Below are 22,820 nucleotides of genomic sequence, written 5' to 3' on the forward strand. Positions count from 1 at the left end.
TCTAGACCAGAAACGTCAGCTTTCCTGCTCCTCTGATGCTGCTTGGCCTGCTGTGTTCATCCAGCTCTACACCTTGTTATCTCAGATTCTCCAGCATCTGCAGTTCCTACTATCTCCCCCCAACTCAATATAGTAGTTACTTATCTATTAGCAACACGAACACTATAGTACAGAATTACATCATTAAATTTAAACTTTTATGCTTCAGTTAGAAATGTTGTAAAGAAAATAATCTTTTGGGAAAGAAAGTTTGGGAGATAGCCATCTTAAATAATCAGGTACAAAGAAATTAAACTGCAAGACAACATGTAACATTTGGCCAATGCCTGTCATAGGGGCTCAGACAAATAACACTGCAATCTAAGGATTGGAAATTTTCCAAAGATTTTATCTTCAAAAGACTGATTCTCTTTGAACAAATACTTTCTAGAGCTGGCACATTGACTCCTTGTGCAGTTGGCTGCAATATAGTGATACAGCTAGTAATGTAAAACAGAAAAGAAAGAATGATGAAAAACAGCTCTGAAATGAAGAAGAAATAGTAAAATGATGCTTTTGACTTAACCTGTTGCTGACCAAGGCTGTTGTGAGTTGATTCTATCAGATATTTAAGGTCCTGCAGGTATAAAAATAATTTCATAAACACCTGATTCTAATTTTTATCACAACAAGCAGTCATCTCTTGGATCAAGGGGGAGCATTTTTGGGAATCTGTGGATGAGAAAGATAGCTGGATGGAAAGATGGATTGATTGGATATACTGATAAATGGTTAAATAAAGGTTTTACAATGCATGAGTGCAAGGATTTGTTGTTTTACTCATTTATGGATATTTGTCACTGGCTGGGCCAGCATTTATTGCCCATCCCTAATTGCCCTTGAGAAGGTGATGGTGAGCTGCCTTCTCGAACCACTGCAGTCCATGTGCTGTAGGAAGACCCACAATGTCATTAGGGAGGGAACTCCAGTATTTTGTCTTAGCAATAGTGAAGGAATAGTGATATTTCCAAGTCAGGATAGTGAGTGCAGGTGGTGGTGTTCCTGTGTATCTGCTGCCCTTGTCCTTCTAGGTGGAAGTGGTCATGGGTTTGGAAGGTGCTGTCTAAGGATAAAGAACATTGATGAACTTTTGCAGTGCACCTTGTAGATGTCGCCCACCGCAGCTACGAAGCATCAGTGAGGGAGTGGGACTGCCAATCAAACGGGCTTCTTTGACCTGCTTGGTGTCAAACTTCTCAAATGCTGTTGGAGCTGAACTCATCCAGGCAAGTGGGGAGTATTCCATTACATTCCTGAATTGTGCCTTATAAATAGAGGACAGGCTTTGGGGAGTCAGGAGGTGAGTTACTCACTGCAGTATTCTTAGCCTCTGACCTGCTCTTGTAGCCACAGTGTTTATATGGCCAGTCCAGTTCAGTTTTTAGTCGGTGATAACTCCCAAGATGTTCATAGTGGGAGATTCAGTGACTGTAATGCTATTATATGTCATGAGGTGATGGTTAGATTATCTCTTATTGGAGATGGTCATTGCCTGTCATTTGTGTGGCACAAATATTAGTTGCCAATTTTCAGTCTGAACCTGGATATTGTCCAGATCTTGTTGTATTTGAACATGGACTGCTTCAGTATCTGAGGAGTCGCAAATGATGCTGAACATTGTGCAGTGATTCCCACTTCTGACCTTATGATGGAGGAAAGGTCATTGATGAAGCAGCTGAAGATGGTTCGGCCTATGGCACTACCCTGAGGAACTCCTGCAGGGATGTCCTAGAGCTGGGATGACTAACCTACAACAACCACAGATGTCTTCCTGTGTGTCAGGTATTACTCCAATCCAGAAAAGAGATTTTCATCTGATTACCATTGACTCCTTGATGCCACACTCAGTCAAACGCGGCCTTGATAAATGGCTGTCATTCTCACCTCACCTCTTGAATTTAGTTCTTTTGTCCATGTTTGAACCAAAGTCAGGAGCTGAGTGGCCCTGGCAGAACCCAATCTGGGCATCACTGAGTAGATTATTACTGAGCAGATGCTACTTGATAACTCTGTTGATGACACCTTCAATCACTTTAGTGATGATCAAGATTAGACTAATGGGTTGGTAATTAATCGGGTTGGATTTGTCCTGATTTTTGTGTACAAGACATACCAGGGCAACTTTCCATGTTGTCAGGTAGATGCCTGTGTTGTGAATGTACTGGCTAGGAGTATGCCAAGTTCTGGAATGCAAGTCTTCAGTACTTTTACCAGAATATGGTCAGGACCCATAGTCTTTGCAGTATCCAGTGCCTCCAACTGTTCCTTGATATCACATGGAGTGAACTGAATTGGTTGAAGACTGTGATGCTGGGGACCACAGGAGGAGGCTGAGATGGATCATCCACTCAATACTTTTGGCTATAGATTGTTACAAATGCCTTATCTTTTGCACTGATGTGCTGGGCTCTTCCATCATTGAGGATGGGGATATTTGTGCAGCCTCCTCCGCCAGCGAGTTGTTTAATTGTCCACCACCATTCACAACTGGATGTGGCAGAACTGCAGAACTTGGATCTGACCCATTGGTTATGGGATCAATTAGCTCCGTATATAGCTTGCTGCTTATGTTGTTTGGCATGCCAGTGGTCCTGTCTAGGGATGTCACCAGATTGACACCTCATTTTTAGGTATGCATGGTGCTGGTCCTGGCATGTTGTCCTGCACTCTCCATTGAACCAGTGTTGATCCCCTGGCTTGATGGTAATTGTGGTGTGGGGGATATGCCAGGCTATGAGTTTTCAGATTGTGCTGGAGTATAATTCTACTGCTATTGATAGCCCACAGTGTCTCATGGAGGGCCAGTCTTGAGTCACTAGTTCTGTTCGAAGTCTATCCCATTTAGCATGTTGAGAATTCTGCACAAGACAATGGAGGGTAATATCAAAGTGAAGATAGGACTTTACCTTCATGATGACTGTGTGACGGTCTCTCTTACTGGTACTGTCATGGCCAGAGGCATCTACAGCAGGCAGTTTGTTGAGGCTGAGGTCAAGTATATTTTTCCCTCTTGTTGATTTCCTCACCGCCGTTGCTGATCCAGTCTAGCAGCTATGTCCTTTAGGACTTGACCAGCTCAATCAGTTAGTGCTGCTGCCGAGCCACTCTTGGTTGTTGACATTGAAATCCCCCACCCAGGGTATAACTGCACCCTCAGTGCTTCCTCCAAGTGTTGATCAACAGGGAGAACAGTACGTGGTACTCTGTAGGAGGTTTCCTTGTCCATGCTTGATCTAGTCCTATGAGTGTCTGTCTGGAGTCAATGTTAAGGACTCCCAGGGCAACTCTCACCTAACTGTATGCCATTGTGCTGCTACCTCTGTTGGGCATTCTTTGAGATTTTCTTGTGATTGTGGTTTGCTAGGCCATTTCAGAGAGCAGCTCAAAATCAACTATATTGCAGTGAGTCTAAAGTCATATGGAGGCCTGAGTGGGTAGGCACAGCAGTTTCCTTCCTTAAAGGACATCAGTGAACCAGATATCTTTTCTTCCAATAATCAACAACGGTTACACAGTCATTTTTACACTTGTAATTTCAGATTTTTATACAATCAAATTCCACCATCTGCCAAGGCTGGATTTGAACCCAGGTCCACAGGACATTACCTGGCTCTTTGGATTACTAGTTCACCAATAATGCCACTAGGCCATTGCCTTCCCAAGAAAGGGGGATAGCAAGATAGATAAGTTAAATGGGTAATCTGATATACTAAGTAGATTTGGTGGTCAAATAGATTGTGGATGGGTGGATAACTGGACTGATGCATGGATTGGATGAATATATTAGATGGAAAGATAGAGAAGATGGATGGACTGGATGGGTGATGGGATCAGATGAACGGATGAATGAGTGATAGTATTCAGAGGGGCTCGTATGGAAGGATCAATTTGCTGAATGGACTGGGTAGACAGATGGCATGCCTGCAGAGTTGGATATCTGGATGGACTGGATTGATGGACATTGGGTAGACTGGAAAGATGGATGTACTAATTAGATAAATGGGTAGATTAGGTAAATAGATGGACTTAGAGGGAAACTAAGATGAAAAGTTTGGACAGATAGACCAAAGAATGAATGCTATCTTGGTTAAATGGATAGATGAATTTGAAGTATGGCTTTGACGAATGGATCGTACAGATGTCTTGAACAGATAAATAATGGCTTGGATAAATTAATTGGATAGACAGATGAATAGAAGGCTAATATTTGATAACATTATGATAAACATCCTTTAATTCTGTTATATTCCAGATTAATAACCAAAATACAGTGTCTGAATGCATCTGAATTGATATCCAGTTAGAACCTACCACATTAAGAACCCACCGTCACTTGAGCGATGTATTGGATGTGACAGATAAATATATTTAGGTACATAATATCTTTTAACAAAAAGGTTCAGAGACAAGTTTTGAATAGAACTACCCAAGTCAAATTGTTATATGGGTAGACTGCAACTTCACACAGAAGGTTAGAAGCTTTCTGTGAAACTACCAATATCTTAATGGCTAAGTTTCATACAAACAGTAGGTGGCTGTACCTTGTAACCTCTGTGCACGCTACATGGTGAGTGTAATGTATTAATGGAGCTTCATTTCATATGGTGCAAATTAGATATATATACAACGAATATATGTTAAACATTTTACTAAACATAATTATAATTAAATAGTTTGCTGATGACATGTTAAATGTTAATTGCAGCAACTGAGTACTTTCATACGGAACTGATTCAGATGATCAAAGAAAACTGAACAAAATACTGTTGTACCTGTGCTGCTGCAACATCTTCTCCCTCAACAAAATTAAATTTTGAAGGAGAATTTAGTCCAAGAAATCTGCGAGCTATTTTATCCTCATAAATTATTGTCTATCAAATAGTGATTGACAATGGCGTTATAACAATAAGCAGACTGCAGAACACCTCAGCATAATGAATTAACTATCATTTCCACATCCTGGGTACTTGTATACTTTTATTATTAGTTCATGGAATGTGGCACGGTCAGTATTTCCTGCTCATCTCTAAACTCTCCTTGAGAAGGTGGTTCTAAGTTGCCTCTGCACTGCTGCAATACATGTGGAGTACATAAATCCACAGAACTTTAAGGAAGGGAATTGCAGCATCTTGATATCATGTTATGATCATTCTCTATAGTGACCATTACAAACAGAGCAAACAACAAAAACCTCTGCTGTAGCTATTATCTGCCAGTGGGCTTGTAGTAACTGACTACTGCATGAGTTCGCAGATCCTTTGAGGAAATTCATTGATGCTAAATTTCTCAATTGAGACTCATTTGTTGAGGCTGTGAAATGTTGAATGTGCCATATAACTCCAAGGAGGTTCAAACTGCCATTGAGAGACATTCTGTTCCAGGAATGTAGTATCCCTGAATTTATCCTCATATGCTTATTAAAATCAAAAGACACACCATCATGTTTGACCTTTATGATTATAACTAGGGATGTAAAGGAATTACATTTATAACTATTCCCAGGGCAACTGAATGGTTTTGCACATTAAAGGAGGTGGAACATTATTCCTGTCACATAAACACAACTTACAAAATATTGCTGAAGCTGGAATTAGAAATCTATATTCAGTGTCAATGCAGCAAGAAAATTCTTTGCTCCCCTCTGTGTGGAAGGCTCTTACCTGCTGCCCAGTTTGAGAAACATCATCTCTGAAGCGTAACTTTCTGTCTAAGTCATGTATTACAGCATCCTTGCTATCCCGTATATCATCATCGATGGATGTTCGAGGCGATTTGGGCACTTTCTTCAAGATACCCTGTGGAGGGCTGCATTATTAAATCAAAAACTGTCACTTTATAATGTTTGTACACATCTTGAATAAAACACCTAAATATAATAGATTTCAAGATAAAGTATTAATTTAACACCCATTGGCAATAAGACAGTGCAGTTGGTTAACATGTTGCGACTGGATTAACTGTTAAAACCCATGTGAAATTATTTAGGGTCACCTTAAGCATGTGTTGTACCACTCATGATGAAATTATTTAGTGATATCCATTTTCTTTTGTACTGAGCAAGCCAGCAACTGTGACTGGTGACATCTTCACAACAAACAGTTGCAAGATGGCAACATGCAATTCTGCCCAACAACAGGGGAAGGGCTTTCAATAGGTGACTCAAGAAAGTTTGATGGGTCCCTGTCCTGGAGTACAAAAGTAGACCGGGTTTAAAATGTCAGTCAGTTGACAGAGAGGGAAAGAGAAAATAGAACAAAGAACAAGGAACAATACAGCACAGGAACAGGTCCGTCAGCCCTTCAAGCCTGCACCAACACATTTTGCCCCTCCATACTAAAACTGTCTTCACTTACAGGAACCGTATCCCTCTATTCCCTTCCTCTTCATGTATTCGTCCAGGTGCTTATTGAATGCTGCTATTGTGTCTGCTTCCACTACCTCCTCTGGCAACTCATTCGAGGCACCTCATAAATTATTGTCTATCACCCTTTGTGTGTAAAACTTGCCTCGCACATCTCTTTTAAAGTTGTACGCCAAATTTTAGGAGTTAGTAGACAGCTTGGTTTTTCAATCAGGGCTTTGGAAAAGTCATAGAGATGTACAGCACGGAAACAGACCTTTCGGTCCAACTTGTCCATGATGACCAGATGTCCTAAATTAATCTAGTCCCATTTGCCAGCATTTGGCTCATATCCTTCAAAACCCTTCCTATTCATATAGCCATCCAGATGCCTTTTAAATGTTGTATTGTACCAGCCTCCACCACTTCCTCTGGCAGCTCATTCCATACACACACCATCCTCTGTCTGAAAAAGTTGCCCCTCAGGTCCCCTTTAAATCTTTCCCCTCTCACCTTAAACCTGTGCCCTCTAGTTTTGGACTCGCCCACCCGGGGAAAAGATTTTGTCTATTTACCTATCCATGCCCCTCATGATTTTATAAACCTCTATAAGGTCACCCCTCAGCCTCCAATGCTCCAGGGAAAATAGCTCCAGCCTATTCAGCTTCTCCCGATAGCTCAAACCCTCCAACCCTGGTAACATCCTTGTAAATCTTTTCTGAACCCTTTCAGGTTTCACAACATCCTTCCTATAGGAGGGAGACCAGAATTGCACGCAGTATTCCAATAGTGGCCTAACCAATATCCCAAACAGCCTCCACATGACGTCCCAGCTCAATGCACTGACCAATTAAGGCAAGCATACCAAATGCCTTCTTCACTATCCTATCTACCTGCGACTTCATTTTCAAGGAACTATGAACCAATACCCCAAGGTCTCTTTGTTCAGAAACACTCCCCAGGACCCTAAAAAGCCACTGCAGTATTTGCATCACGCAAGTGAGGAAGATTAGAGTTTAAGGAAAATCTAAAGACAGATGAAGCTCGCTGTCAGTGAAAGCCAAAGTTGTACCCACGAACAATTTTTAAAAATTCTCTCAAGGGTGGCATAGCATTTACTGCCCTTGAGAAGGTAGTGGTGAGCTGCCTTCTTGAAACGCTGGGGTCCATGTGCTGTGTGTTAATCCACAATTCCATTAAGCAGGGAATTGCAGGATTTTGATTCAGTGAAACTGAAGGAATGACAAATGTTTCCAAGTCAGGATGGTGAGTGATTTGGAGGGGAACTTGGAGGTGGTGGTGTTCCCATGTATCTGCTGTCCTTGTCCTTCTAGATGGAAGTGGTCGTGTGTTTGGAAAGTGCTGTCTGAGGATCTTTGGTGAATTTCTACTGTGCATCTTGTAGATAGTACACACTGCTGCTACTGAGCATCAGTGGTGGAGGGAATGGATACTTGTGGGTGTGGTGCTAATCAACTGGGCTACTTTATCCTGGAGGGTGTCAAGTGTCTCAATTGTTGTTGGAGATGCTCTCATCCAGGCAAATGGGAAATATTCCATCACACTCCTGACTTGTGCCTTGTAGATGGTGGACAGGCTTTGGGGAGTCAGGAGGTGAGTTACTTGCTGCAGGATTTCCAGCCTCTGACCTGCTCTTGTAATAACTGTACTTATATGCTGAGTCCAGCTGAGTTTCTGGTCAATGGTAACCCCCAGGATGTTGATAGTGGGGGACTCAGTGATGGTAATGCCATTGAATGTTAAGGGGCAGTAGTTAGATTGTTTCTTATCAGAGATAGTGATTACCTGGCTCTTGTTTGCCACAAATGTTACTTGTCTCTTGTCAGCCCAAGCATAGATACTGTCCAGATCTTGTTGTATTTGAACAAGAACTGTTGCAGATCTGAGGAGTATGTGGAGTGTAGGCTTTTTAAGTCCAGGGGATTGTGGACTCAGGACAGGAGAGAGATCAATCAGGACAGGAGCAGTCACTGAGGAAGGCCATGACAGAGATGATCTTGAGCGAAGTTTTCAAAACCAGATTAGCAAAAGTGAAAAAGTTTAATCCCTTGTGAAGATTAACAAGATTTGATGACCCATAGTGTCATTAACATTTGGCAACAATTGCTGAGAAATCCAAGGGATCTGTCCTGATTATATTTCCTACTTGACATGAGCAATGGGTGTTCAAACACAGTACATTACCCATGTTTAACACATGTTAATTCTGGGTGTGAGAAATGAGGTGTCCATCTATTGAAGACTGTCTTACTGATCTAACTTATATGGTGAGATAATGTTGATTGTTCAAAATCATGGAATCTTATGGCTTAGTTCTCTTAGTAAGCCCCTTTGGTCTCACCTTTTTTAACTTTAACAATGAAAGGGTATTGGCCCTAACTAAAATATAACTATAAATTTGGTGACCTGGTTTGGGATTATAACACACCTCATAAAACAGCCCACCGTCAGCAAAGAGACAACAAGGTGCACAGCTGGATGAACACAGCAGGCCAAGCAGCATCATAGGAGCAGAAAGGCTGATGTTTCAGGCCTAGACCCTTCATCAGAAATGGGGGAGGGGAAGGGGGTTAGAGATCCCCTGAGGTTTGTCCGGAGGGAGGAGGGTAACTTCTTCAGGCTAGGCAGCAAAGTTGCACAATCTTGCTCTGAAAGCCTATAGTAATGGCTGATACTGGATGCAGAGAAGTCAATACTGGTCCAGCAGGTGCTGCTATTCCATTAGTTGATCTACCAGTCCGTGACATTCGGATAAAGTCATTTCTCTCCTGTACTTTTGAAATAGGACTGAGTTCCTATTCAATTCTGAGTGGTAGTTGTGGAATCACTTAGCTTTGTCTACCACTTGCTGCTTATTTGTTTGGCATGCAAGTGGTTCTGCTTTGTAGCTTCACCAGGCTGACACCTCATTTTTAAGTATGCCTGGTGCTGCCTCTGGTGTGCCCTCCTGCATTTTCCATTGGACCAGAGATAATCCCTGGACTTGATGGTAATGGTTGACTGGGGGAAATGCCAGGCCATGAGGTTGCAGATTGTGCTGGAGTACAATTCTGCTGATGTCCCTCAACGCGGCATGGATGCATGATTTTGAATTGCTAGATCTGTTTGAAGTCTGTTCCATTTTGCGCAGTGCTAACAAATGGAGACAAAGTTGCAAAATTATTTCATTTTGAACACTCACCTCTTCTCACCCACCGGCTTCTTGATACTGGCTTTTCAGTTATCATTAAGCAAATTCTTTGTTCTAGAGCAAGTTATTCATTCCACAGATAAGTTTTTATCAGAATAAAACCAGTTTGTGGATTAACTTCATTAAAGTAACAGGAGAAAGCTATCTATAATGTAATGCAGTAACTATTAGAGATGGATGCATTCAGACAGGAAAGTGTAGCATTTTAACATGAGGAAATTATTGTCTGATCTACAGCATGATTGATGACCTAGTAATCTTGGTATTGATAGAAGCAAATCTGGGTATGTGCGTGAGGAGGACAGGAATTCAGGATGGAGCCCATTCTCATTGAGTTTTTACTTGCTGAGCCTGTCCACAAAAAAAATTCTGATGGCTTGCCCATTCCTATTCCGTCCTCACATGGAAACAAGTTAACCTCCATATACTCCACGATTGAGAGAAAGCTGGGCTCACTCAAAGTGAGATCATCTGCATGAAGCAGGCAGTAATAAGCCAAACGTGAGGTCTAATATTCTGCTTCCAAACAGAAACTGAACCACAGCCAGACAGGCAAAACAGTAACAGGACAAGAACAGACAGACAGAAACTGTTCTCATATAGGCAGAGGGCCTGAGGAACAGAGCACACATGTTTAAGATGATTGGCAAAAGAACTTGAGAAACATGTGGAATAGCTTTTTGAAGCAGCAAATGTTTAGGATCCAGAATGCATTGCTTGCAAATATGGAGCAGGCAGATTCAATTCTCAAAGCCAAACTGGATAATTATTAGCCAAGGTCTTTTCCCCAGGATACCGGAGTCCAAAACTAGAGGGCATAGCTTTAAGATGAGAGGAGAAAGATATAAAAGGGACCTGGGGGACAACTTTTTCACACAGAGGGTGGTGCATACATGGAATAAGCTGCCAGAGGAGATGGTAGAGGCTGGTAAAATTACAACATTTAAAAGACACTTGAACAGGTACATGGATAGGAAAGATTTAGAGAGATATGGGCCAAACACAGTCAAATGGGACTATTTCATTTCAGGAAACCTGGTTGGCATGGACAAGTTGGGCCGAAGGGTCTGTTTCCATGCTATATGTATCTATGACTCTATTAGACAGCAATTAATGTGTAAGACCATGGGAAAAGGTTATGGAGTAGGACTAATTAGCACTGTAGCTCTGAGAGAGCTGGCCCAGACAAAAAATACCAAATGATCGCCTCATGCTGTAATCATTCTATGATTGCACAGACCCTCTGTGATTGAGAAGGTGGTATACAAGACAACAACACATCACATGCTCAATCAAAACCAAAAGAACTGCGGATGCTGTAAATCAGAAACAAAATCAGAAGTTGCTGAAAAAGCTCAGCAGGCCTGGCAGCATCTATGAAGAGAGGCTGCTACATGCTCAATCAAATTCATTTAAAGCAGGCTGATAGATGGAGTAACTAACTGCATTGTTCACGTACATAGTAGTTTAAAGGAACAAGCTTTCATGTCCCACTTCCCAACCTCCCCACATTTAATCACACAGTTGTAATATATTTTTGAAACTGACACTTACATTGCTGGAGCACTCTTGGGAAGACCCATGGCATTAGTAGTTGGTGCAGAGGGCAATGATGGCAGTACAGAGCTGAGGAAAGCCACAGGATTCTGAGCTGGACTCGGGCAGGAGTTACCAGCATTAATGGAAGTTGGTGATACAATCCGAGGTTGGGAAACTGGCAGAGGAGGAACTGGGGAAGAAGTGGATTGTCCTGTAGCACTTGTGGTGGAGGAACTGTGTAAAAGTGGGGTTGGCAAACTCTGACTGGCATATTTAGCAGGATCTTGAAATGCTGGTGTGAGTGGAAATCCGAAGTAATTCTCTTCACCACACTGTTTTCTTTCAGATACTGTGTTCAGCACGGGCATAGGAGAAAGTGAGGGGGAATAACTTTGGACAGCCGCTGGCATAAAATTCTGAGTAGCAACAAACTGCTTTGGCCGGGCATAATTGAATGACTGAGGTTGGGTGTTTCTCGGAGTTGGTGACCTGCTAGATTGGTTTGGTTGCACAGATGGTTGAGGAGCAGAATTGACAAGATTCATGGTAGATGGAAAGGAGGTTGGCAATGAGGAGGACATAGTAGGAGACTGCTGTGGCAATTGTTGTAGGGTCGCTTCTTGTTGTTCAAGTCGGACCTGGTTGTGTAGCTGTCGCAACTGGACAGGATCACTGCACAAAGAACAAGAGAAAGAACAAGGCAATAAGTTAAATCCAAGTACAAACAACTGGCATGGATAAAGATATGTAGATTTAACACAAATTTTCTTTTTTAAAGAAAACAACAGAATCTTATCCAAGGTTTTGGAGTAGATTTGTAGCTCGGGTTGTGGGTGTTAAGGTTGGTTGGCTCGCCGAGCTGGTTTGTTGTTCCGCAGACGTTTCCCAGCTCGGCGAGCCAACCAACCTCAACAAGAATCTTATCCAGCCTCTCTCCATAGCTGAGATGCTGCATCCCAATGTTGCTATAAAAGTCCTTGTTTTATGGACAATGACTGATCCTGGATAAAAGAGTCAGAGAATTTAACTCACATCTGTCTAAAATTGCAAATGCATTGCTGAAGAGTGTAAGCGCTAAGAATATAAAGTTAATACAATTCTTTTCCCTGCCTTCCTACCTCTTCTTTCACCTTTGGTGGTCTGCATTGCCCTTAATGGGCTTTGCATGTGAATTAATTAATTTGGGAAACATGGGCGATTTAATGATGGGAAAATAAAACCGTTCAGTTGTGAGTCAGAACACTTCTGGGTAGAAAAAGTAAAACAAAAAAAATTAACACAAATCTTGAAGAGCTCTTGTGATGCAATCATATAATCCCTACAGCATGGATGCAGGCCATTTGGCCCATCAAGTCCACAGTGACCCTCCGAAGAGAATCCCACCCAGTCCTAGCCCCCTACCCTACCCCCATAACCCCGCACCTACCATGGTGAATCCACCTAACCTACACATCCCTGGACAACTTAGCATGGCCAATCCACCTAGCCTGCACATCTTTGGACTGTGGGAGGAAACCCAAGCAGACACGGGGACAATGTGCAAACTCCACACAGACAATCGCCCAAGGCTGAAATCGAACGTGGGTCCCTGGTGCTATGAGGCAGATGTGCTAACCACTGACCCACTATGACACCCAATGGTAGTGTCCCTACCTCTGAGCCAGGAGGCCTGGGTTCAAGTCCCACCTGCTCCAGAGGTGTGTAGTAACATCTCTAAACAGGTTGATTTAAAAATATCAAACACAAATCATCAAGTATTTGATCCAATTAACTTATTGGATAACACATAAACATTTATTTAGTATTCAATCCACATGCCAAATTACAAAGTCATTTTTAAGAAATTTCTACATTACAACAGTGACTATGAATCAGAAATATTTTATGAGCTGTAATAGCACTGCAGGGAGGTTGTGCGGTTTTGAATCACGTTATATAATGCAAGTCTTTTTTATTAAACAGTAAGCCTAACAGCAGCAACTCAGATTTAATTATATTCCTAATATGCTTCAGTCATTCTCCCTAAAAAACCTAAGGATTACCTGGGATGATTTCCAACACCGTTTTTGGACTGGGAACAAAAAACATGATTATTGTATTATGTATTAATATATTACGACATTCTCATTGATACCTGCAATTTTGAAGCAGCTCAGGAATTAAGTAAGTATGCTCCCCCATAAAACTGCAAACTGTAGTCCATCGAGATGCAACTCCTTTGATCCAATGGACAGGGTGTGCCATTCATCCAGATGAAGTTAGCACTGACCAGTTGAACCAGTGATTTTTCATGGTCCTGGGCCTTTCATGGGTCATTCATAAATGTGGCAACAGGAGCTCTCCCACTGATTTCTGTGCATCACCCAGCCCCCAAGAATCTTCCCATTCACAGCTGATCCATTGATTCTACTTTCTCCATTACCCCACTTCTTCCCATTAATATCCCACTTTTGATTTAAAGCCACTCAATTTGAATTTACCCCCAGTGTTCATCCCACCTGAGGCTGGCCAGCTGCCAACAGCATCTTTCAGCACTGTCAACTCACCCATTATTACACTAACGTACAATAACCACAAAAATGGTTTGGGCCTCTCACTGGTGCCATCAAACAAGTGATGTGGTCACTCGGTCACCCACACAAATCAAAACCTGAGTTCACAGTCTCCAGGTTTAAAACATTTTTTGTTGCTGCCAAGATTATTTCTGATTTTCACAGCTCAGAGATTCACATATTTAGCAAGGTCTTGCAGTGTATAAGGCTGGTGCATATATCACAAGTTGAAAGGATTCAGGAAAACAGTTGGTGAGCATGTCTGATACTGAGGCATTCTGTGGGGATAAAAGGGTTAGATGTTGGATTCAAAGAAAACAGTAGGTCTCTGAGAGAAGTGGGCAACGACAGAAATTTTCAAGGACAGTGAAATGTACAAAATGCTTTGTTTATGGAAAGGCAAGGTACCTGAATGGACCACAGGAAAGAGCAGCAGTTGGCTATTCCGCTCCCCAAACTTGGTCTGCCATTCAATGAAATCATGGCTGATCTGCAATCTAACTCCTCAAAGAAAATGTTGATCAATTTGCAAAAGTATGAAGGTTATGATACAAAAGTAAGTATATTGGTTAAGCCATGATTTCATTCAATGGCAGCAGAATGAACTTGAGGGATGAAATGGCTTATTCTTGTTGCAATGTGGTTCCAACTCAAAACTGGCTACTTTCTGTAGAAGAAAAGCTTAAACCATCACAATGTTGAAAATGCTAAAACAAAAAAAACAAAATTTAATTAACCTGTTCAGACATGACACTTCCGTGGCAGGTAGAACTTGAACCTGGACTTTCTAGCTCAGAGGTAAGGTCACTACCAGCGTACCACAAGAGCCCTAACACTGTAAATGCAAGCCAACCAATAGTTCCAATATACTTCAGGTATTAAACAGCCAATAACACGAACAAGGTGGGTCTTGAGTTGCAAGACCAATTTAACACATCATTGGTGCAAAGCATGAACCTTTCAAAGGAATTCGAGCACAGCCAGCCACTTTGTTGAAATACAGACTGTAAATTAAATTCTCTGCCAGCACTCATTTAAAGAGGCGGCATGCATTTTAGTGGCTAGCCCCTACCATTAATATACTCTCCTAACAGTAACCAGCTGAATAAATATATCACTGCTGTGAGCTTTGAGCATTAGTTGAGGCTGTGTTCAGCTTTCGACGTTCACTTGTTGCTAGAGTTGTACTGTGCTGAAAAGGACTTCTGATACTCACCAGAGGACTTTCTGGGACAGATTGTAAAGACTTCACAAAGAGGCTACTAACATTTTTCCTGAAAATTTTCTGAGCACTTCACCTAAAATACGTAGGCTATGCTAACTGACAACAAGGAGCATGCACATTTGCAGTGATAGCTCTCATAAATATAATAACAAATAATGACAATTAGTGATACCTATTTCATTAAAATTGTAACAGTAATAAATTGCTAAACAAAATGCAACTTTTCTTTAACTGTTTAAAAATCAGTGTAATATCGAACAAATGCATATTCAACAGTCACCATCAGAGCTTTGGTGTCAGCACTGACCAAAAATGAGTAATTGCTGAGCTAGTTCACCTTAAATAAGGTACCAGAGAAAAGGGAGTGCTTAGTCACAGACACTCTGCCCAGAGACTCCCTTGGTGTGAAGTAGGATTTGTGTAGGTCAGGCAGAGCAGCGTCACCTACTGCAAAAGTGAAGGCTGGAGGCTGAGGGAGCTCCTTCCCACCTCAGAGTATAGAACCCTCTCTCCTCTTCCAATACATTCAGGAGCCTGCGGCCTCTCACACTTTGTGCCTGGCAATTATACAATGTTTCACGGTGTGTCAGTCAGCACACTCCATATCTTCAGTAGAAATGGGTGCATGAGGCTTTTATTCTGCAAGGATTGCTTCTCATCAGCACCTGGGTGCTAAATCAGTGCATCGTCCTTCAGAATATGATTCAGTAATGGTAGTTATCAATTAGATTTAAACAATTAAAACAAGGCTTTCAAACACATGTGTGTCTTATTAAAATCCAGTTGGTATCTGACCTCAGCTGCTTTTGTGGTGCTGTGGAAGAGTTCCTGCCTCTGAAGGAGGAGGCTTGCGTTCAAGTCCCACCTACTCCAGAGTGTGTAAGAACATCTCTGAACAAGTCAATTAGAAAATACAATGTGTCCTCACCTGCTTTTGTGGTGCAGTAGAAATGTCCCTACCTTTGGGCCAGGAGACCCAGGTTTAAGTCCCACCTGCTTCGGAGGTGTGTAATAACATCTCTGAACTGGTTGATTCAAAAAGACCTAAAAACAACATCTCACATTTCAAACAGGGTATGTACTTGTACTGCATTCCCTGGTGTTCCCTGGAGAGTCCTTAAAAAAGGGCTCTTGTAACGCACTGGTAGTGTCCCTATCTCTAAACCATCAGGCCTGATTTCAAGTCCCACCTGCTCCAGAGATGTGCAATAACATCTCTGAACAGGTTGATTTGAAAATATAAATGGAAGATATATCTGTGTCTCACCTTTGGTGTCATTGTACTGCTCTTAACAGGCTCTGCATGTAAAATGGCTATGAATTGGAAACACGGATATTTAGAAGTGGTTAACAGGTGAAAAGTTACATGGTTGATTTGGTAGTGGGAGGGAAATCCTCAACATTCAGTTGGGTATGAAAGCTCCTTTTGATATCTCTTCTCAGCCTTTCCCCAGCTTCATCAAATTGGAGAAGCTCTGCAAAGAAACCACCTCCATGCTTTTATATTATTCTTCAACAGAACAAATGTTGAATATATCACATGTAAGGACAAGTCCATGATTTACTCTTTAGTCAATGCAGTCTCATGTCAAACAGATTGAAAACTAAATGAACCACGCCGCGTTTTCAACTGGAATTCCCTTTACCGAAAAGCACACAAATTATACTGAACTTGTAAACTCAGTATTCTCATTTTGAGGACAGTGTCTAGATTGCAAATGTCTTTGTAGGGCTGTTGTGGCACAGTGGTAGGGTTCCACAGTCCCTCAGTAGGGTCCTACAGTAGTGGGAGGCCTGGGTTCAGGTCCTACCTGCTCCAGAGATATATCATATTGTATCTGAACAAATTGATTAAAAATACTTACAAATGTCTTTGTTTATGTTTCAGTTATTACTCCTAGTTTTCCATTCTCATTTTGCTACCAAGATTCCAAAAGCTGGTTTTAAGTACAAGTTCCAAAACAAAAATTTTTCAATTTACTGATCTCCATCCTGTGAACATAATTATTACTTTTCTTCTTCAATTCACATTTAACAGCAGAATTTTGTGAAGTTTTGTAAAACATTACTCACTAGACCATTAGATATAGGAGCAGAAGTTAACCATCTGGCCCATCTGGTGATCTGATAATGTTCAACTCCACCTTCCTGTATTTTTCCCATATCTCTTAATTCCCTTTCGGATTAAAAATCTGTCTATCACAGCCTGGGATGAACTTACTGACCCAGCCTCTACTGCCTTCTCGGTAAAAGAATCCCACAGATTCACTACCCTCAGAGAAGAAATTCCTCGCCTCTGTCCTAACGAAGTAAACACGTACTCTGGTCTCACACTCTCCCACAAGGAGAAATAACCTCTCAGCATCTACCCCATTAAACCTCCTCAGAATCTTGAATGCTTCAATAAGATTGCCTCTCATTCTAAATGTGTAGATTGAGTAGAGTCTCATCCGACTCAACCTACTAAGAAAATCTCTCCAAACCCAGGATCAACATCATGAACATTCTCTGCCAGTATATCTTTCCTTAGATTAAAAAAAACAAAACTATTCACAATATCCTCGGTGTGGTATAACTAGTGCCTCGTACAGTTTTAGCAGTCTTCCCTATTTTCATATATTGTACCATTTGAAATAAAGCTCAACATTCCACTTCCCTTCCCTATTACTTGCTAAATTTTGTGTGATATTTTGTGATTTATGTTTTTGTGTATTCACTTAACTGGTCTATATCCCTCTGTGGACTCTGTGTCATCCTTATCACTTAGGAGCTTCATATATTGGGTTTCTGTCCCACTTCAAAGAAACCAATGACCTTCAGAGAGCTAGATATGAACTATCAAGATTGGGTCAATGCTAACAACATATTGACAAACAGAGTGGGTGACAGTGGGGCTTAATGACTGGACTGCAGGCCGGGGGAGGCAATTCGTTCCAGTGGAGGTATGAGCAATACGGAATTGGTTGCAGAGGTTGAATTACCATTGGCTTCTGAGGGCAGGGTGTTTAAACTTTGAGGGAATGGCAAAGCAGGTAGCAGTGGATGGAATAAAATAGGAGGGCAAAGGAGTAATGTCTGGTATTGGGAAATATTGGAAGATATTTCGGAATGCCAGTGCCTTCCTCTTGGCTCCACATTCAGTTACAGGGGAATTCTTACTGACTAAAGCATTTAATACAGCTAGTGTGAGGGCCTACACAGTACCACTGCAAAATACTGCAGTGCAGAAAAATTAATCTGATCTGTACGGTAACTCCACGACTGCACATTGGTTCATGCAGGAAGGTAGACAGCCTTTTGATATCCAAAGAATGAAACAGGGTTGTGTGTTGACTGTTCAAAATGACGGTCTCAGCACTGAAGAACTGTGTGTTAGTCAAAATGGCAACCAAAATAGATATCACACAAAAGACAATGTCTTCAATTTGAGAAGATAACAAGGTATAACCAAAGTACAAGAAGCTGTAGTTCATGACTTCATTGTCACTGAGGACTGTACCCTAATACCCAGTCAGAACAAGAAATGCAATATGGCATTGACAAACTTCTCATCTGCACAAACTAAGCACAGTCTCATGATCAATACCAAAAAGACTGAACATAAACCGAAAGAACTGCGGATGCTGTAAATCAGGAATAAAAAAAGTTGTTGGAAAAGCTCAGGTGCAGGTCTGAAGGGAGTTTCAGACATATATCCTTACATAAGGTCTGGCAGCATTTGTGAAGGAAAAAAATCAGAGTTAACATTTCAGGTCTGGTGTTCTGAGGAAGGGTCACCAGACCCGAGACGTTAACTCTGATTTTTTCTTCACAGACGCTGCCAGACCTACTGAGCTTTTCCAGCAAGTTCTGTTTTCATTCCAAAAGTACCGAAATCGTGTACCAATCTGCGAAATATGCAAAGTTAACTATTTCAGTCACTGGCCAAAGACTTGAAGTTAACAGAACTGCCTACCTCCGTTGCAGCTTCTCCAGAATAGTTCACACTGCTGATGAAGTTAACACCTGAATAACTAAGGACAGCATTGCCTTTGGCTAGTCACACAAATTCTCTGAAAGTGAAGTGGAATGAGTCTCTCAATAGAAATGAAATAGGTGGAGGATTACTAGCTGCATTATCCCTGTTTGGAATACCAGATTGTGTAATTACCTCAATGATATATTAAAATAACCCCCAAACCAGATAAAGGCTGAGAATTATAAGTCCTGGACTGCCTTGAAGAAATCTCCTCATGATATCAACAATAACGCAAATTTAAACAGAGTCTTTAGGCACTTTGCAAGTGCATCACCACTAAATTTACCATCAAGACTAGGACATATTAGGGTGATTGGGCTGGTCAAAGAAGTAGCTTTTAAGAACTATATGGTAAAGGTTTTACAGAAACTAACTCAAGCTTTGAGTTCAAGCAGCTGGAGCAATTAACATTGGAGTCATGCGGGAGGTCAGTGTTGGAGAAGCACAAAGACCATGGACAGGTGCAGGTCTGAAGGGAGTTTCAGACATATATCCTTACATAAGTACACAAGGTGAATAGGAAAAGTGGAGATACATGGCTTCCACAAGCTAATATTATTATATTAGCTTACATTATTATAAACAAGCATATGTTTGCTTCCTCAACAAACCATAAAACATCACACAAAAATAGCATTTTGCAATGCAAGCTCTGTTTAAAGGTGTGATTTTGGAGTCATCATTCTACAATGTATGTTCTTGCCTTCATTGTAAGCCTGGAGGAAAAGTCTACTAACAGCAGCAGAAACGCAGAACAAGCAGCACCTCCCAGCAACAACAAAAAAAGGCTGGAGATACTCAACAGATCAGGCAATGGGTGTGGAGAGAAATAGAATTAACATTTCAGATCAATGGTCTTTCCCTTTACAAATATTGAGGTGCTCAACATCAGCTGTTGAGCTTTTCCAGCATGTTTTTGTTCATATTTCAGACTTCCAGCACCTCAAGTATTTAGCAATTGCATTAGCACCTCCTAACACCCTATGACTTCCTCACCAATGTTTTCAACAACCAGAATAGTTTCATATATCACGAAGGATACAATGATGTTGAGTGTGTAAGATTGGCTGAATCATAATGAATATCTCAGAAAGATCAAGTGCTAATATCAGAGAATAGGCGTGAATCTACAGCTGAATCTTATGGTTGGATCAAGGCAGCAGAAGTGAATATATGCATCAGCATCACACTGAACTACAACAACTACCCATCTCCCAGACTGAAAATCCTGCCTTTCCAGGTGCTTTCTCCTGAGGCGAATAGGCCCAGCTGGAAGTTTATCAAGGAAGAAATTCCAGGCCATTAACGTGGTTTCTCCCTCCACAGGTGCTACTAGGTCTGAGAATTTGCTGTACTTTCTGATTTTACCTCTAGATTTCCTGCTTTGTCATTATTTTGTATTGAAAAAATGATTCATGTTTGAGGGGGCTGATAAGTGAGAGTGGAGAATGATTAGTCGTGCCTGGTAACTGAGATTAAAGAGTGATAGTGGGTAGAGTAATGTTGCAAGAACATCAAAACTCCTCAATGAACAAATGTTATATTAATTTCCCAACAAGTTCAGTTATCAAAAGGAAAGATAAATGACTGACAGAACAATAGCACAGTCTTTATTTGTTAAGATTTATAAAACCAGAAAATCTATGGTTCAAGCTTGGGCTGTGCCTGCCAAGTCATGTTTAAGGGAATCATGGGACAATTATCCCAGATTTTTAAATAAGGAAAAAAATTTGTCAATTTTCCTAACGTTCCAGCTTCTTAGTTTCTTGCATTAAATAATACAACAAACACACAATGAACACAAAAGTCAGATATAACCCAAAAGGAAACAAAACTAACTTGTGTGTTCTGTACTACCTGCGGAAATTCCGCTTCTGATTATGCTGTTTGCTTGGGTCCAATAAGCGAAAAGGTAATATTTACCTGTTGATAACAGTTTAATTTGAGCTGATCAATCATAGAGACTGGTGCTTGGCTGCATGCTTCATTTATTAACACCAACTGACAGAACCCACCTTGCCTGCAGGTCTAATGCAGGTTTAGATCTGCCAGCCAGCATTTTGCCAATACCTGTGTACCTGGATTATTTCTCAAGTTAAAGTAACCTAGGCAACACTCGCATGTAGGTACTGTGGCCAGGAGGGTGGGGAAGGAACACAAATCACTATATAGTGCAGACCAGTCATCAACCACAGGAAAAGAAAATTTGGTGACAGGATTCCAAGTATAAATGTTCGAATAACTGATAAACTTTTCAACAATTTCAGAATTCATACTTTGTGCAAACACTCAGTCTCTCTTTACCGAACTGACATTGGTGACTTCAAGTTAGCTGGCTGTGTGGCTTCAGAATAACATTATACATTTTTCAATTAAAGTTTAGCATAGAAAGTATTACAGTATATTAAGAAACAAATGCAACAGGAAGCACGTTTGGAATTGTTATTTAAAATGTTAAGAAAAATATTGTATCAAGTAGCTAATTAATTTCTAAAACTCCTTTGTCAGACTTTCCCCCTTCTTTCTCCCAACAGGGTAACTGTGTGAAAGACAGCTACAATATTGGTGAGAATGACTGGATAATAACTGGTCAGTCTTCCCCCACCATTACAATATTCTGGGTATTTTGTTATGTCCAAGAATGTACTCCGTTTGCCAAAGAGGTGTGCCACTAAAATGCTTTAAAGATTGAATTTCATAACAACCTTAAATAGATAAATATTTTAATGGGCTTTAGCAAATTTATAGAGTGTTTCAGTGCTTTCCAGCACAGCCTTCAAACAATCAGTTATCTCATTCCAGGTTCAACTTTGTAGAGCAACCCAAAGCAAATTGGATTTCCAGCCAAAATCCAGGTAACTGAAGATTCATGGCCACACACTCCGGGATTTTCTTAGTGACTGGAATTAATTTTGATGGATTGAAAACTGCAGGTGTGCAGCTAAAATTTCCAGAAACGCACTCCCAGTTTGGGAGACATTTGTAGTATCACACCTGTGAATGGTGAATGACTGTTTTCTGAAATTTTCACTCAGCTAGTATTTTATCTATTTCAGTTACCACAATCTATAATCTCATGGCCTGGCAGACCCATTATCATGATGACCAAGCAGGGGGTAAAATCTGGTTCACTGTGGAATGTAGTAAGCATGCTAGTAGCATCACCAGGCACACCTAAAAAATAGGCACCATGCTGGTGAAGCTGCAACAAATGCAATAAACAGTGATAAGCCATCCCACAACCAGTAGATCACAGCTCTGCTGTCCTGCCACATCTGGTCAGGAATAGTGGTGGATAATTAAACAAATAACCAGAACAGGAGGCTCGACAAACATCTCTTCTCCGATGACGGCAGAGCTTAGCACATCACTGCAAAAGCAAAGTTCAAGCATTTGCAACCATTTTCAGCCAGAAATGCCAAGTGGATGACGATTTACGTCAATACTGTCCTGAGGTCCTGACCATCATAGGTGCTACTTTTCAGAAAATTGCAATCACTTCGAACAATATCAAGAAACAGCATTGGGGTACTTGGATACTACAAAAGGCTATGGGGCCTGACTGCATCCCAGCTGCAATACTGTGTTTCAGAACTAGCTGTACCCTTAGCCACAATGTCGGTACAGTTACAATACTGGCATCTTCCTGGTAATATGGAAAATTGGCTAGGTATGTCCTGCCCACAAAAAAGCAGGGTAAGTCCAATGTGACCAATTCTTGTGTCACATCAGCCTGACTGTGATCATTAGCAAAGTGAAGGAAGATGTTGTTGACAGTGTGAATCAATTGGCAATTACATCACAATAACTTCTAACAAGTGCTAGGCAATAAACATCTCAAAGAATCAAACCATTGCCCTTTGACATTCAACAGCACTGCATCACTGAATCACCCA

At 41.1% G+C, this 22,820-nt stretch overlaps 1 protein-coding gene across 3 annotated transcripts in view; it reads right to left on the reverse strand.

Annotated features, from left to right (window-relative positions):
- mypn (myopalladin) overlaps positions 1–22,820 on the reverse strand; it is a 247,250-nt gene that overhangs the window by 46,534 nt on the left and 177,896 nt on the right. For all 3 annotated transcript variants that reach the window (XM_048609091.1, XM_048609092.1, XM_048609093.1), the window contains 2 exons: positions 11,145–11,801; positions 5,700–5,844 (listed from right to left, as the gene is read on the reverse strand). In XM_048609091.1, coding sequence (XP_048465048.1) covers positions 5,700–5,844; positions 11,145–11,801 — 802 coding nt within the window. The remainder of the gene's footprint in view (positions 1–5,699; positions 5,845–11,144; positions 11,802–22,820) is intronic.

Source organism: Rhincodon typus, chromosome 20 (assembly GCF_021869965.1).
Source record: "Rhincodon typus isolate 14 chromosome 20, sRhiTyp1.1, whole genome shotgun sequence".
Taxonomy (NCBI): domain Eukaryota; kingdom Metazoa; phylum Chordata; class Chondrichthyes; order Orectolobiformes; family Rhincodontidae; genus Rhincodon; species Rhincodon typus.